At 35.1% G+C, this 16,563-nt stretch overlaps 1 protein-coding gene and 1 pseudogene across 8 annotated transcripts in view; both read left to right on the plus strand.

Annotated features, from left to right (window-relative positions):
- The window catches only part of LOC107158750 (lysine-specific demethylase 6A), a 190,552-nt gene that overhangs the window by 72,634 nt on the left and 101,355 nt on the right, over window positions 1-16,563 (plus strand). For all 8 annotated transcript variants that reach the window (XR_007345077.1, XR_007345078.1, XM_048797399.1 and 5 more), the window contains 2 exons: window positions 13,721-13,775; window positions 15,110-15,144. Coding sequence is in view for 6 of the 8 variants with exons in the window: in XM_048797399.1 (XP_048653356.1) it covers window positions 13,721-13,775; window positions 15,110-15,144 (90 nt within the window). In the remaining 2 variants the exon portion in view is untranslated. The remainder of the gene's footprint in view (window positions 1-13,720; window positions 13,776-15,109; window positions 15,145-16,563) is intronic.
- On the plus strand, window positions 2,166-10,170 carry LOC107158719 (annotated as a pseudogene).

Raw genomic sequence — 16,563 nt, forward strand, 5'->3', positions numbered from 1 at the left:
ATTTTTCTATCTTCTAAGATCTTCTTCTATTTCTCTCTTTAGGGTTCTGTAGTTTTCATTGTATAAATCTTTCACCTCTTTTGTTAGGTTGATTCCCAAGTATTTTATTTTTTTTGAGGATATTGTGAATGGGGTGGTTGTCTCATTTCCATTTCAGAAGATTTGTCGCTGATACAGAAATGCCTTTGATTTATGGGTGTTGATTTTATATCTTGCCACTTTGCTGAATTCATTTACTAGCTCTAGTAGTTTCTTTGTAGAACCTTTTGGGTCTGCTAGGTATAGGATCATGTCATTCGCAAATAGTGCCAATTTAAGTTCTTTTCCTATCTTTATGCCTTTAATTTCTTTCGTCTGTGTAATTGCTCTGGCCAGTGTTTTGAGAACTATGTTGAAGAGAAGTGGTGAGAGAGGGCATCCTTGTCTTGTTCCAGATTTTAGCGGGAATGCCTTCAGTTTTTCTCCATTTAGAATGATGCTAGCCTGAGGCTTAGCATAGATAGCTTTTACAATGTTGAGGTAAGTTCCTGTTATCCCTAATTTTTCTAGTGTTTTGAACATAAAGGGATGCTGTACTTTGTCGAATGCTTTTTCTGCATCTATTGAGACGATCATATGGTTCTTATCTTTAAATCTATTGATGTGGTGAATAACATTTATTGATTTCTGTATATTGATCCAGCCTTGCATCCCAAGGATGAATCCTACTTGATCATAGTACAATTTTTTTGATATGTTTTCATATCCAATTCGCCAGAATTTTATTGAGGATTTTTGCATCTAGGTTCATTAGAGATATTGGTCTGTAGTTTTCTTTCTTTGAAGTGTCTTTGTCTGGTTTCAGAATCAGGGTGACGTTGGCCTTGTAGAATGAATTTGGAAGAGCTCCTTCTTTTTCTATTTCTTGAAATAACTTGAAAAGTATTGGTATTAATTCTTCTTTGAAGGTTTTGTAAAACTCCGCTGTATACCCATCCGGTCCTGGGCTTTTCTTGGTTGGTAGTCTTTTGATGGCTTCTTCTATTTCCTCCATTCATATTCGTCTGTTTAAGTTGTGTGTATTCTCCTGACTTTATCTGGGCAGATCATATGACTTAAGATATTTATTGATGTCTTCACTATCTTCTTTTTTATTGGAATATAGAGTTTCAAAATAATTTCTAATTATCTTCTGTATTTCTGTAGTGTCTGTTGTGATATTGCCTTTTTCATCCCGCATGTTAATAATTTGAGTTATCTCTCTTCTTCTCTTTGTTAGCATGGCTAAGGGTCTGTCGATCTTATTTATTTTTTTGAAGAACCAACTTTTAGTTTTGTCATTTTTTTCAATAGTTTCTTTTGTTTCAGTTTCATTGATTTCAGCTCTGATTTTAATTATTTCTTGCCTTCTACTACATTTGCTGTTAGTTTGCACTTCTTTTTCTAGGGTTTTGAGATGAAGTGTGAGATCATTTATTTGTTGGTTTTTTCTTTTTTTTTTGAGGAATGAACTCCAGGCAGTGAATTTCCCTCTTAAAACTGCTTTCATTGTGTCCCATAGATTCTGATATGTTGCATCTGTATTTTCATTTATCTCTAAGAATTTTTTGATTTCTTCCTTTATGTCTTCTGAAACTCATTGAACATTCAGTAACATATTGTTCATTTTCCAAGTGATGTAGGTTTTTTCCTTCCTTCTTTTATCATTGATTTCCAGTTTCATTCTATTATGATCAAATAAGATGCATGGTATTATCTCCACACCTTTATAATTTCTAAGGGTTGCCCTATGGCATAATATATGGTCTATTTTTGAGAAGGATCCATGTGCTGCTGAGAAAAAAGCATAGCTGCTTGATGATGATTGATGTATTCTCTATATGTCAGTTAAGTCTAGGTTATTGATTGTGTTATTGAGTTCTATAGTTTCTTTATTCAACTTTTGTTTGGAAGATCTGTCCAATGATGAGAGAGGTGTGTTGAAGTCACCCATAATTAGTGTGTTGTGGTCTATTTGACTTTTGAACTTGACGGGAGTTTGTTTTATGAACGTTGCAGCACCATTATTTGGTGCATAAATATTGGTAATTGATATGTCTTGTTGATGAATGATTCCCTTTAACAGTATATAGTGTCCTTCTTTATCCCTTTTGATTAACTTACTCTTGAAGTCGATTTTATTCGATATGAGGATGGCCACCCCTGCATGCTTCCGAGGACCGTGTGCATGGTATGATTTTTCCCAACCTTTCACCTTCAGTCTTTGTATGTCTTTTCCAATCAGATGTGTCTCCTGGAGGCAGCATATTGTTGGATTTGTTTTTTTAAACAAATAAAGCGACAGCCTGTGTCACTTTATTGGAGAGTTTAAGCCATTAACATTTAGGGTTACTATTGATATATGATTTGTACTTCCAGTCAAGTTTGATTATTTATCTTTTTTTTTTTAAATTTTTCCCCACTTTTGCTTTACTGAGGTACTTCCCACTGTTGGTTTTGGTTGTTGTTTTTCATTTCTTCCTCGTGTAGTGTTTTTCCCAAGATGCTTTGCAATGCTGGTTTTCTGGCTGCGAATTCTTTTATCTTTTGATTATCGTGAAAGATTTTTATTTCGTTGTCATACCTGAAGCTTAATTTTGCTGGATACAAAATTCTTGGTTGGCATCCATTGTCTTTCAGTGTTTGAAATACATTGTTCTTGGATCTTCTCGCTTTCAGCGTCTGTGATGAAAAAATCAGCCATTAACCTAATTGGTTTACCCCTGAATGTAATCTGCCTCTTTTCTCTTGTAGCTTTTAATATTTTCTCTTTGTTCTGTATGTTGGATATCTTCATAACAATGTGTCTTGGAGTTGGTCTACTGTGATTTTGTATGCTCGGCATCCTGTATGCATCTACAATTTGTACATCCGTTTCCTTTTTCATGTTTGGAAAGTTTTCTAAAATTATTTCATTCAATAAATTGCTCATTCCCTTGGTTTGGACCTCTATACCTTCCTCTATCCCGATGACTCTTAAGTTTGTTTTTTTTATGTTATCCCATATCTCTTGGATGTTTCTCTGGTGGTTTCTTACCAGCCTTTCTGAGTTGACTAGACTCTTTTCGAGATGATATATTTTGTCTTCATTGTCTGACGTTCTGACTTCTACTTGCTCCACTCTGCTAGTGATACTCTCGTTTGAGTTTTTAATTTGGCTTATAGTTTCCTTCATTTCTAGGATAATTGTTTGATTTTTTTTTTAATAATATCTATCTCCTGGTAAAGTTGCTTATTTGCTTCTTGAATCTGTTTATGTAATTCAGTTCAATGTGTTCTTTCTAATGACCTCTTTAAGATTCCATTCCATCTGCGTAAGGTATTCCTTGAGTTCTTTATTTGACCATTTTTCTGATGCCTCTAGTTTCTCCTGTAGATTTAGGGTGTCCTGCTTTGTTTGTACTCCTTTTCTTCCTTGCCTTTTCATGATGCTCATGTTACTTCAGGCTCTGTTTGACTGCTGTTACTGTTTACTCCTATAAATTTATTTTGGTTTTATGTATCTCCGGGGTCTCTCCTTTGTGATGGGAGACTATGACTAGAGATGATGAATTTTATTGTACTTTAAAGCAGATTCATTCATTTCATAAAAGGCATACGGATTCTGATGGCATATAGCGATCTGCGGTTTGGTCTTGGGACTTATGTTTAGGTCGGATGATGTGATGGTATAGAGGTTGGTATATCTTGGCAATCTTGGAAGATTGCTCTACTGACGGGGCATATTAACAGGAGAATGGTGTGGAGTATTTGGGGTTAGCTAGGGACTTGGTATCACTATTGATCGCCTTGGAACATTTACCTATATACATTTAGTAAATTACACATAGACAGCATCGTAATGCTTGGGAGGAAAAGTATTTGAAGGGGAAGGAAGAAGTTGCTAAAGAGAATTTGGGTAAATAGGTAGAATTCAAGAAAAGGGGAAAAAGGAAATTGAAAAGAAATGGGAAAAAGAATGCAGTCTTAGAGTTTGATTACCTTCTCTTCCAGTAGGTGGAGCTGTGCCCACCAGGCCAAGCTTCTCCTCTCAATATGCAGGAAACAATCCCTGTGAGGCGGCTCTTCTCCCCCACTGGGAGGCTCTCCAATCCTGGTCGCCCAGGGCCTTTCCTGGTCTCCAGCCACTTCCCCGCTTTTCCTCCAGCCTGGCCCCACTCAACGGTGGCGTTCACCACAGAACTAGCTACACACCGGTCTGCTGCTCCCGGGTGCCTGATTTTCTTGAACAACTGGGCACACACTCTCTGTTTGCCATTCCCCCAGAACCCATGGTTATGGAGCGAGGGGCTGGGGACCGTCAGCTTATTTGCCTGATTCCCTCCGGTAGCCATGCCCCCAGGAGCTGGCGCAAGAGACTTCGGTTGTCAGCACTGGTTGGAGCAGTAGCCGGGGTCCGATGTACCTCCTGGCAACCTCGGTCAGACAATTGAGTTCACGGAGAGCTGGGGAGGGACCCTTGAGATTTCCGGGCCGTGTGGGGAGATGGAGGCCCGGGGGTCACACATCTGCAGTCACCGGTTTCGCTGGAGCTATCCCATCCACCGAATTTTGGTGATGTCTATTCTCTTCCATGGTGGTGTCCCATGCGAAGGGTGGCCGAAAAGTTTCTTGAGAGTGTGCATATGCTTGTACACTTTTCTAGGTATGAAATTCTGGGCCTTACATATGTTAAGCAAATTCTCCTTGCTCCCTAGTACCATGTACTATATATCCCAAACCCTGTTTTTTGAAATTTTGAACAACCAATTTTCTTGGTGTGACTTTAATACCTGAATTTCTATCTTAAATTAATATTGACATTTTTTTTGCAGTTCTGAGAAAGAAATTAATTTAATTGATGAGTAAGTTTTATGAATCTCCAGATCGTTCCTTTATTTTGAGCAATAGGAACCTAGCATTCTATATAAAATCAGCAGTGGTATAAACAGGAAGCAGGAAGGGAACATTGCGATTCATAATGACCAGTATCTTTCAACTGTCTCTCACTTTTTATCTGTCCCTTTCTTTCTTCCTTTACCAGAGATTGAACCCAGGCATGCTTTACCATCAAGCTATATCCCCAGCCTTTCTTATTTTTGACTCCAAGATAGGATATTCCTAAGTTGCTAAGGGTCTTGCTGAGTAACCAAGACTGTCCTGGAACTTGGAATTGTCCTGCCTCAGCTTTCCCGAATTACTGTGATTATAAGCTGCACCACTATCTGTTCCATCCTATCCAAGAGCAAGGTAGATCTTTCCATTTTGTAAGGTCTTCTTTGATTTCTTTCTTTAGGGTTCTGCAATTTTCATTATATAGCTCTTTTACCTCTTTTGTTGATTCCCAAGTATTTTATTTATTTATTTGTTTGTTTGTTTGTTTATTTTGAAGCTGTTTTAAATGGGGTAGTTTTTCTCATTTCTCTTTCTGAGGATTTGTCTCTGATACACAGAAATGCTTTTGATTTATGTGTGTTGATTTTATATCCTGCTACTTTGCTGAATTCATTCACTAGTTCTAGAAGGTTTCTGGTGGAACTTTTAGGTTATTCTAGGTATAGAATCATATCATCAGCAAAGAGTGCCAATTTGAGTTCTTCTTTTCGTATGTATATCACTTTAACTTTTTTCATCTAATTGTTCTGGCCAGTGATTCAAGAACTACATTAAATAGAAATGGTAAAATAGTGCATTCCTATCTTGTTCCAGTTTTGAAAGGGAATGCCTTCAGTTTTTCTCCATTTAGAATGATGTTGGCCTGGGGTTGAGCATAGATAACCTTTATAATGTTGAGATATGTTGCTGTTATCCCTAATTTTTCTAGTGCTGTATTTTGTCAAATGCTTTTCTGCATCTATTGATATGATCATTATGATTCTTATCTTTATGTCTATTGATATGATGAATTACATTTATTGATTTCCATGTGTTGAACCAACCTTGCATCCTCGGGATGAACCCCACTTGATTGTGGTGAACTATCTTTTTAAAATGTTTTGAAATTATTTATCAGAATTTTATTGAGAATTTTTGCATCTATGTTCTTTAGAGATATTGGTCTGAAGTTTTTGTTCTTAATTTGTCGTTGTCTAGTTTTGGAATCTGGGTGATATTGGCCTCATAGAATGAGTTTGGAAGTGTTCTCTCTTTTTCTATTTCCTGAAATAAATTGAAGAGTATTGGTATTTTTCTTTAAAAATCTTGTAGAACTCAGCTGTGTATCCATCCAGTCCTGGGCTTTTCTTGGTTGGTAGACTTCTGATGGCATCTTCTATTTCATCACTTGAAATTGATGTTTTTAAATTGTGTATATCATCCTGATTCAATTTGGGCAAATTATATAATTTTAGAATATTTTTTATTTTTTTGGAGTACAAGTTTTCAAAATAATTTCTAATTATCTTCTGTATTTCTGTAGTGTCTGCATTGATATTTCCTTTTTCATCACATTTGTTAGTAATTTGAGTTTTCTCTCTCCTTCTCTACGTTAGCATGGCCTATGGTCTGTCAATTTTATTTATTTTTTCAAAAGAACCAACTTTTCTATCATTTTTTTCAAATGTTTCTTTGCTTCAATTTCATTGATTTCAGCTCTGATTTTAATTATTTCCTGTATTCTACTGCTTTTGGTGTTGATTTGTTCTTCTTTTTTCTAGGGCTTTGAGATGTAATGTTAAGTCATTTGTTTGTTGACTTTTTCTTTTATGGAATGAATTCAATGCAGGGAACTTTCCCCTTAGAACTTCTTTCATAGTGTCCCAGAGATTTTTTTATATGTTGTATCTTTGTTCTCATTCACTTCTAAATTTTTTTAAATCTCCTCCTTGATGAATTCTGCAACCCATTGTTCAATCAGTAGCATATTTTTTAGTATCCAGGTGTTGGAGTAGCTTTTATTTCTTATTTTGTCATTTATTTCTAAATTTATTCCATTATGATCTGATAGAATACAGAGTATCATCTCTACTTATTAAATATTTGCTAAGATTTGCTTTATGACACAATATACAGTCTATTTTAGAAAAGGATCCATGTGCTACTGAGAAGAAAGTATATTGCTTGTTGAAGGACAAAATATTCTGTATATGTCAGTTAGATTGACTATGTTATTGAGTTCTGTAGTTTGTTCAGCTTTTGTTTGGAAGATCTATCCAGTGATGAAAGAGTTGAGTCCCAAGATGGAAGTGAATTAGGCTTAGGTGCAGGGGTGGAGGGAGTGCGAATTCAGACCTATCCTGGACTTGGGTCCTGGGCAAGTCAGTGTGTTGGATCTGGGCCGGGCCTGGCTCCTGTGGTACTCTGCTGGTTGGAAGGGGTGGTCCTCTGTTGGAGGCTGGACTCAGGCAGGTGCCTGCTGGTGGAGGGGTGGACCCAGGCCTATTGACCATGCCATTTTTGAATTCGGTTGTTTAGGTTTTGGTTGTTGAGGTATGTCAGTTCTTCATATATTCTGAAGTAAATTATTATATTTATAAATTAATATATTATATTATGTTAATTATATAGAGTGATGGGTTTCATTTTGATGTTTCATGAAACATGCTTTAATTGTATTTCCCTCCTCTTCTCTTCCCCTCTTTTCCTTGATGTTTTTTCCTTTTCCTAGATTTTCCCCCGTCTGATTCTCCATATAAGAGAAAACATGCCATACATCTCTATATGATTCTGTACTTTTTCTGGTGACATAAAGTGACACACCAAGAGGGTGTTTTGCTTAGCATGATGATTTCTAGTTCCATTCATTTTCCTGCAGATGACATGGTTTCATTTTTTTTATCGTTGAATAATATTTTCCATTGTGTGTATCTAGATCACATGTTCTTTATTGATTTATCTGTTGACATGCACCAAGGCTGATTGCATAACTTGATTGCTAAACATGGGCATATAGGCATTTCTGTTTTACACTACTTTAATTCCCAGGAGTGGTACACCTGGGTTACATGGTCATTCTATTTTTTGTGATTTGATAGTGACTTTATTAATTTACATTCTCACCTATAGTGTATAAGGGTGTCTTTTCTACTGTATCCTCATCAACATTTGTTTTTTTCTTTTCTTGATGAAACTGTGAGAAGTGATCCATTTTCAGAGTACATTATTCAGCCTTCAATGTAAAATTGGGATGTAAGAAAGGCAACCAGAGGGGAACTAGACCAGAAGGCCAAGTTACACAACAGCATCATAGTCCACAGAACCAAAACATGTGCATTCGAATAGCCTGTTGACAAAGGAGTTAGGGAAAGTGTCAGCCTGATAAACATATACAGAAATCTCTTTGTTAAAAAATAGTAACTTGGCTGGGGCTGTAGCTCAGTGGTAAAGTGCTTGCCTCGCATGCGTGAAGCATTGGGTTTGATCCACAGTACCACATAAAAATAAATAAAGATACTGTGTGTTCCTCTACAAATGAATAAATTTTATTTAACACACATAGAGGTGTGCTGAAGGGATCTTTCAGCATGGCAGGGTCAAGGTACACTGTCCACTGGGACAGATTCTTTGAACCCACAGAAAGCCATCAGTTTCAGAAGGAGGTATAGTATTCTTGCAAAAAAAAGCAAGAAAAACTGAAGATGTTGCCAAGATAGTTGCTGAAACAATGAATTACTACTTTTTTGACGAAAGACTTGGTGTGTCGTTTTATGCCACCAGAAAAAGTATGGGAAGAACTTTAAAGAGTGGAATGTTCCATTTCATCAGTCATCATATCCAGCTATGAAGTGGTATAATCAAAAGCGGACATTTGTTTAAAAGCGCAGATGGAAGAGCGACTTAAAAGAAGAAAAAATTGCTCAAGAAGAAATCAGCAGAAAAAGAAATTAATTATGATTTTCCTCCATTGGTTTTATCCAGTAAGACCTTCAGAAAAACCTCCCCAAAATAAAATTATTTAGGCATAACAAAGCAGCAGAAGAAAAGGGTTTCTAAAGGCACTGCTACCACTCCTGAGAAGTCTGCAGATAGTTAGGGCCCTATACCAGTTTGTGCATCAACATTTTTGGAGAAACAAAAATCTGAAGTGGTGGGAATGGAGGATGGTGAAGATGATACAATAGTTTTCAAGCATCCCATTTCTGGTACAGAAGGAGTACAAGGGACTCCAACACTTAAACTGTCATGGAAAAAAAGACGAAGACAAAGAAAAACTTAGTAATGATTCTGAATGTACTTATATATATGCATATATATAAAAACATATATTTTCTGATACAGTGTCATATATATAAAAACATATATTTATAAGGTACAGTGAAATATAACCATTGACAGACTTGAGAGAGAAAACATGCTGGTTGGAAAATAGTCAGTACTTTTGTCTTTCACCCCTTGTTGAAGAACAGGAGTACAGCAGAGCTTGCAGTGATTGGGCTAACATTGCCTTTGTTCTAGCCTCCCTTAGTTTTCAGTTTTCCTGTCTCTTCTTTATTTTTGCCTGTATTAAAGGGTCACTGTTAACTACACATTTAAGTACCAATCTTCAGCCTTTTTTCCTATTACCACTAATTAAAGACAGTCAATCCTGCTTAAAAAAAAAAAAAAGAAAAAGAAGTTCTAGCTTAAGGAAAGACATGAGAGCTGCATGTGTACCAGAGTGCATACACCCCAAAGACTACTTTTCTGCTACAAGAAAAAAAGTATGTATTTTAAATAAACCCAGTTAGAGGTGCTAAAACCTAGGTCACATTTAGGAAGACTGTACTCTATAGTACTGAGCCATGAAAGAACCCAGGAAAGGACCTTGTGCATCAGAGGATAAATGCTGATTGTGACTACCCCTGGGTTTCTGACCACAAGGCACTTAATCTTGCAAAACTGTTACTAGGTCTGGGGATATAGCTCAGTTGGTAGAGTGCTTGCCTTGTTTGCACAAAGTTGTGGGTTCAGTACCTAGTACTGCGGGCGTGCGCGCGCGCGCACACACACACACACACACACACACAAGACTGTCATTAAAGTCTCACTTTATTTTTGCCCCTGTACCTCCTGTTTTCGATCCTATTCTTTGGGTTTGGATGAGGTGAATGTGTTTCTCAAAATCGTCAGAGTACCCATTTTGATTGGGGTGAGATGGAATCTCAGTGTAGTTTTTGATTGCATTTCCTTGATAGGTAAAGATATTAAGCTTTTTTTGGGGATTGAACTCAGGATTATTTGACCACTGAACCACATTCCCAGCCCTGTTTTGTATTTTATTTAGAGACAGTCTCACTGAGTTACTAAGTGCCTCACAGTTGCTGAGGCTGGCTTTGAACTTGCAATTCTCTTGTCTAAGACTCCCAAGCTGCTGGGATTACAGGTCTGTGCCAACATGCCTGTAAGGTATTAGACATTTTTTAAATATATATTTATTTTTTAGTTATAGATGGACCCAATATCTTTATATTTATGTGGTGCTGAGGATCAAACTTAGTGCCTCACAAATGGTAGGCAAGCACTCTTCCCCTGATCCACAAACCCAGCCCAAGATATCAGACATTTAAAAAATTTATTTATTGGTCATTTTTACCTTCTTTTTGAGAATTGTTCATTGGGCTCATTTGTCTGTTAATTGATTTGATTGCTTGTTCTTTTGGTCTTAACATCTTTTGAGTCCTTAATATAACCTGGTTATTAATCCTCTGTCAGACGAGTATCTGGCAAAGATTTTCTCCCATCCTATAGGCTGTTTTCACTCTGCTGATTGATCACTTTGTTGTTGTTGTTGTTGATCTGAAGCCATTTATTTTGGGATAATCCCAGTTTATCAATTGTTTTTATTTTCTGGAAATTATTACCTATACCAGTATCTTGAAGGGTTTCCCTATGTTTTTCCTCTAGTAGTTTCAGGTCTTCCTAAGATATTTGATCCATTTTGTGTTCATTTTTTTGTAAAGGGTGAGAGAGGAATCCTTAGTGATTCACTTTAATAAGCTCTTTCTTTTTGCAAAAACTGGTGCCATGATATTGATCAGGATCACTCAGCTCAAACCTGCTCTTTAAATCCGTTTGTAGCATAGAATTTGTAGGAAGGAGTGGGCAGAATCTGCTTTTGACTGGATGATAAGAGGTCAAAATTTTAGCATTTTTTTTTAAAGGGTATCTTACCTATTGAAAGATTACCTTTCTTTCAGTGGAGAATTACCATGTTCTGCACAGAGGAATTTGACCTGTGATGTCAAATGATTATTAATCAGACAAGCTAGCTTCTTTTGTGCATGTGCATTCTGGAAAGGTTGTTTCAGACTGTTCGTGAGTGGATTATAGAGGCTTTTCCTGAAACAATACTTAAAACATTTTATAGTATATGTATGTGTGTATCTAGTTCTTAGCCAGTTTGAGATCTGTGGTCTGCAAATATTTTCCCCTATCTTGAAGGTTTGATAATAAGTCTTTTGATAGTGTCCTTTCATGCACAGAAGCTTTGAGTCCTTTAGATGACCCCCCCCCCCAATTTATTGATTTTTTTTTTCTTTAGTTGCCTTTACCATTGATGTCATATCCAAAAAAAAATCATTGCCAAATCCAAAGCCTCAAAGATTTTCTTCTAAAGGTTTTATCCCTTTCAGTAATGTTTTTGAAATATTTTGGGTTAACTTTTGCATAAAGTGTAATATAAGGATCCAAATTAATTCTTTTGATGTGGATATTTGGTTTCCCAAACATCACTTACTGAAAAATTCTACTTAAATATTATGAATGCACATTACAGTTCTCTTTATAGCACCTAATTATCTTAATATCAATTTTGCTTTTACTGGAGTTGATCAAATCCCGGCTCTGGGGTTCCAACTAACCTGCTCTCAACCTTGAGCAGCTATATAAATCAAAGGCCAATTAAAGAGATGAATGGTATGCAAGGCTGGAGTTTCTTCTCGATGTGGCTACACAGGACAGAATAAAGAATTCTGTTTTGCAGATGCTAACACTAGTCATGGGGTTACATGGGAAAGGAGCAAAGGCAAGGATTGGAGGGCTGCTATCAATCTGCAGGCCAGGAACTGATTGATCATTATCTCAGAGTCTGTCAAGTGGAGCCTTGTTGGTGATAAAAAAATAAAAGTGGCTGCTGTCTGGAAATATTTTAGCTATAGTCATAAGAGGTTTATCCACCAGACCTGTCATCCCTGAGATCCAAGGTGACTGCAAGAGAGAATGACTTAGAAGAACAATGAGTCAGAAAATTCAGATGAAATTAGGTCAGGGATTGAGTAGCTTTCAGGTTTAGGTCAATGAGTAGAGACTTAGAAGCTACTCCAGTAGTTAGTAGCAGGACCTTTGGAAGAGCTGGCAGTTGATAATACGTAGATTATGAAAGTTAATTCCATCCTGACATTTTCAACCTTGAAGGAGGAGAAGACAGACTGAATTTGGGAATGATAGGAACACTTCTGACACGGTGAACATGTCTAAGTGCAATCCCTAGCAGAAACCTGTCCCAGAGTTTAAAGTGCTAAAGGACTTTAAAGAGCCATATGAAGAGAGATGTCAGGTATACATCCTGCTTTCAGTTACCCATCACACCTGTGCAGGTCCAGGTGAAGAGTTGGTGCTTGTAGCAAAAGCAGCTTCCCTCTCTTCCCTCTTTATAACGTTTATTCACAATTTTTTTTTGTTATATTGAGCAGCAAATGTTAGTTTTTGAGAATTCTAAATGATTAATATAGAAACGTTCTTAATAATTCTACTTTGATTTTTTATTGAAACAGTTCTTAAACTTTTTAACAAAGAAACTGGTATTGGGAGTATGTGTATTACTATCTTTTAAAAATATTTAATATTAGATGCCTAGCAAAATTAAGAATATTTGCTTTATAAATAGAACTTTTGTGGTTTCATATAAAATAGCTTGTCCTGTTTTAACGGCATCCTAGTTTATAATTTTAATTCTAGAAATTAGTGGAGACTCTGATACTTGAACATTTATGGGAAGTTTTGAAGAACATTTCAAAAAGTTCTCAACTGGCATTTAAATTAAAATTAGTTCAGGTGTTCTTCTGAAAAATTTATAGAATATAAGTATGCCAATTGTTAATTTTTGTTTTTAGTCATAACTTAATTTTTTTAATGTTTTGGTGTCTTAATATTTTCTTGTGTTTTTAGAACTCGTTTTATAGATAGTTATCAATGTAAACATTCAGAATTTAATAATTTTAATGTTTTTATTCATATAATTTATAAATATTTTGAAAAAAACTACATTTCATATATGAATTTGAACATGGATTAAACACACATGCACACACACAGGGTTACAGGTTTGAAATGTCTTAGAGTTTAGTGACATTGAAGAATCAGTACAAGCAGACATGTTTTATTCATGTAAATTCTCATTTCATTATTATCTAATTTGGTTCATAAAGTTTATATCTTATTTTAATATAAGCTTTGATACTCTAGAAAATACCACTATACCTCTAAACTTTAAAAAATGATTTGGTATCTGTGTCCATTTAAACACTTTATAATTTAATGTTTTATTTACTTGATGATTCAAACGTTTTTTTATATAACTAAACATTTAGTTGATGTTAACTCTTATTCTTCATTTGTTACTATCTTGTGAAAATAACTGGTGACAGTTCAGATATAAGTTAATGATAATGATTTTATTTGACTGAGTAGTATATTTTGTTTGTATGGCCTTTATTCTGTCATTAGACCTTAGAAGGCTAAAGTAGAAAAAAATTATTTTAAATAACTCTAAATTTAAGCATTAATTTTTTCACTTTCCTCTTTGTAGCATTTTCAATTGGCTTTGATTGACTGTAATCCCTGTACTTTATCCAATGCAGAAAGTAAGTATTTTTTAAGTACAATATTGTTTTTGACTTTAGAGCAAGAGCATTTCAAATTATGACCATGAGTATATGTTTATGTTTACTATATCTTTGTTTCTATTGCTAATTGAGAGGAGGAATGGGAAGACATGTGCCTGATTCAGAGACATGTTCAGTTCATTTGGGTACTACTCTTTTTTCTTTCTCTTTTGGGGGGCGTGGGGATCAGGGATTGAACTCATGAGCACTCAGCCACTGAGCCATAACCCCAGCTTGAGATTACAGACTTGTGCCACCATGCCTTCTCTCTCTCTCTCTCTCTCTCTCTCAACTTACAAAAATCAATGTGCCCTTTAAAAAAAAAAGACAGAAAGAAAATCAATGTGATCATTTGGTAACTCTAGAAAAGCCTGGTTTCTCACTGATCACTAATAGAGAGTGATTGCCAGCTTGATAATCATTATTATCAGATATTCCTTGTGTCCATTTTAAAATAAAAGCATAAATTCTCCCCCTTTGTACATTCCTTGTATTTTGACTGTGTTAGAGACTCTGTTACAAATCACAAGTTTTCAAAGCAAAAAATAAGGTAATGTGACACTTAATATATGATTGTCTATAAGACACTTAACAGTGGTTAAGTGTCCCTGGATTCAATACCTGGTTTAATTAAAAATAAAACATATATGAATGTATTAAAAAATGGAGATTTTTACCTTTTAAAGTGACACTGTGTCTTATGAAATGTGAGGTCAGAGTCTTGGGCCCTGAGACTAAATCTAGATTGGTTTCTGATGGTATAAAGATGCCAATCATCACTGTTCTTTTCCTTCCTTATAATCTTCAACAGATTATACAAGTATAGGGAAAATGGGGGCCTAAATTTTTATCTTTGCCTTTTTCTTAATTTATAATCCATGTACCTCCAATAATGAAATAAGGTAAAATTTCTATTAATTGGACTTGATAATAGTAAGGAAAGCTGAGTGGGAAAAATAACTAACGAGGAAGAAAATCTCTCAAACTACGAGGTAAAGGGGTATTATTCTTGTGCCTGTGTGTGTATGGCATATTATTTTCTGATATATTTTATTCAATAAATAGTATTTATTTTATGTGGCAACTATTTAACTTTGCTATTTACCAATAAAGCCATATGTTGTCCTACAAAGTTGGTTGAATTTAGAAATGTAATTAATTATGAAAGAATTTTCTCTTGTATGGAAAGAAATCTGTAGTTTTACATTTGCTTGAGTTTTGAATTATGTATTATGTCATTGTTACTTTGGCTCTACCTTATTACTTGAAATGTAGCTGTATTGAAATTGATCTTTTTCCATGATCCATTACAGTTCAGTTTCATATTGCCCACTTGTATGAAACCCAGGTAAGCATTTTAATTTACCTTTCTTAAAAACAGACTTCTCCACCTATGCTTTCAGTGAAATATAATATGCCAGGAAAAAAATTTTTGCTTTAAACAAAATGAATGTATCATATGATTTTATTTAGGTATTTTACTCTTACATATATTTTTAGTGCTTTATCCTTATTAATTATGTTTGAAATTTTGTTTACTGATACAATTATTTAAGACAAATAAAAGATTTTGGGACTTATTCAGTATATTTGTAATATTTTTGGTAACTGTCATAAACTTTTAATTCATTTTCTAAATATAATAATTGATATATGGTTAATACTGATATTTAATATGATTTACATCTATGGCTATGCCATAAGAAGGTGTCTCCTGTTTTTATGTGTGATGTTTAGATTTCTTTTCAAAATATTTATGGATGGCTAGAACCACGGATTATTGTAGAAGTTTCTTCAGTATTTTTCTCTAAGACTGTGAAGTCTCTTAATTATCTTAGCATTTGAAATGTCCAGTAGTGTTACACTTCTTTAAGATTGTTTTGTTTTCAGAAAATTTTAGTTAAGAGTCTCAGGTGAGGGCTGGGATTGTGACTCAGTGGTAGAGCGCTCGCCTAGATTGGGCAGGACCCATGTTCGATCCTCAGTACCACAAAAAATAAAGGCATTGTGTTGTGTCCATCTACACCAAAAAAATAAATATTTATTTTTTTTCTTTTAAAAAGAGTCTTAGGTGAGTTTTGTTACCACAGAAACATACAAATTTATAGTTTGTAGTGGAAAATAGGAAAGAAATTGATTATAACCTAAAGTAACAGTGTTTATTGATAATATATGAGTACCTAAACATTTTCTTAGGTTTGATAGGATTAAAATCATGAATACTCAATCAGAATAGCATCTGTAGCTCTTTTTATAGTGTTATACATTCTGTTATTAACATGGGGGTTTCATTGATTTTTAAAATAAATGTAAATACTCCATAAATTATCCAGTAAAAATAATATTGGTAAGAGAAATAAACACAAAGGGGAGAGGGGAGAGACTGGGTTGAGCAATATAGTTACAGTATTTAGGTATGTCCCTACTACTATTAGTTTTTCTAGTGTTTTGAATGTGAAGGTGTACTTTTTCTGTATCTGATCATATGATTCTTGTTTTTAAGTCTATTAGTATGATAAATTACGTTTATTGATTCTCGTATGTTTAGCCAACCCTGCATCCCTGGGATGAATCCCACTTGATCGTAGTGCACTATCTTTCTAATATGTTTTTGTGTGCGATTTACCAGAATTATATTGAGAATTTTTGCATCTATGTTCATCAGGGATATTGGTCTATACATTTTCTTTCCTTGATGTGTCTTTGTCTGGTGGTGTTATCAGGGTGATATTAGCCTCATAGAATGAGTTTGGAAGGGTTCTCTCCT

This window comes from Marmota marmota, unplaced genomic scaffold (genome assembly GCF_001458135.2).
Source record: "Marmota marmota marmota unplaced genomic scaffold, marMar, whole genome shotgun sequence".
Classification (NCBI taxonomy): Eukaryota; Metazoa; Chordata; class Mammalia; order Rodentia; family Sciuridae; genus Marmota; species Marmota marmota.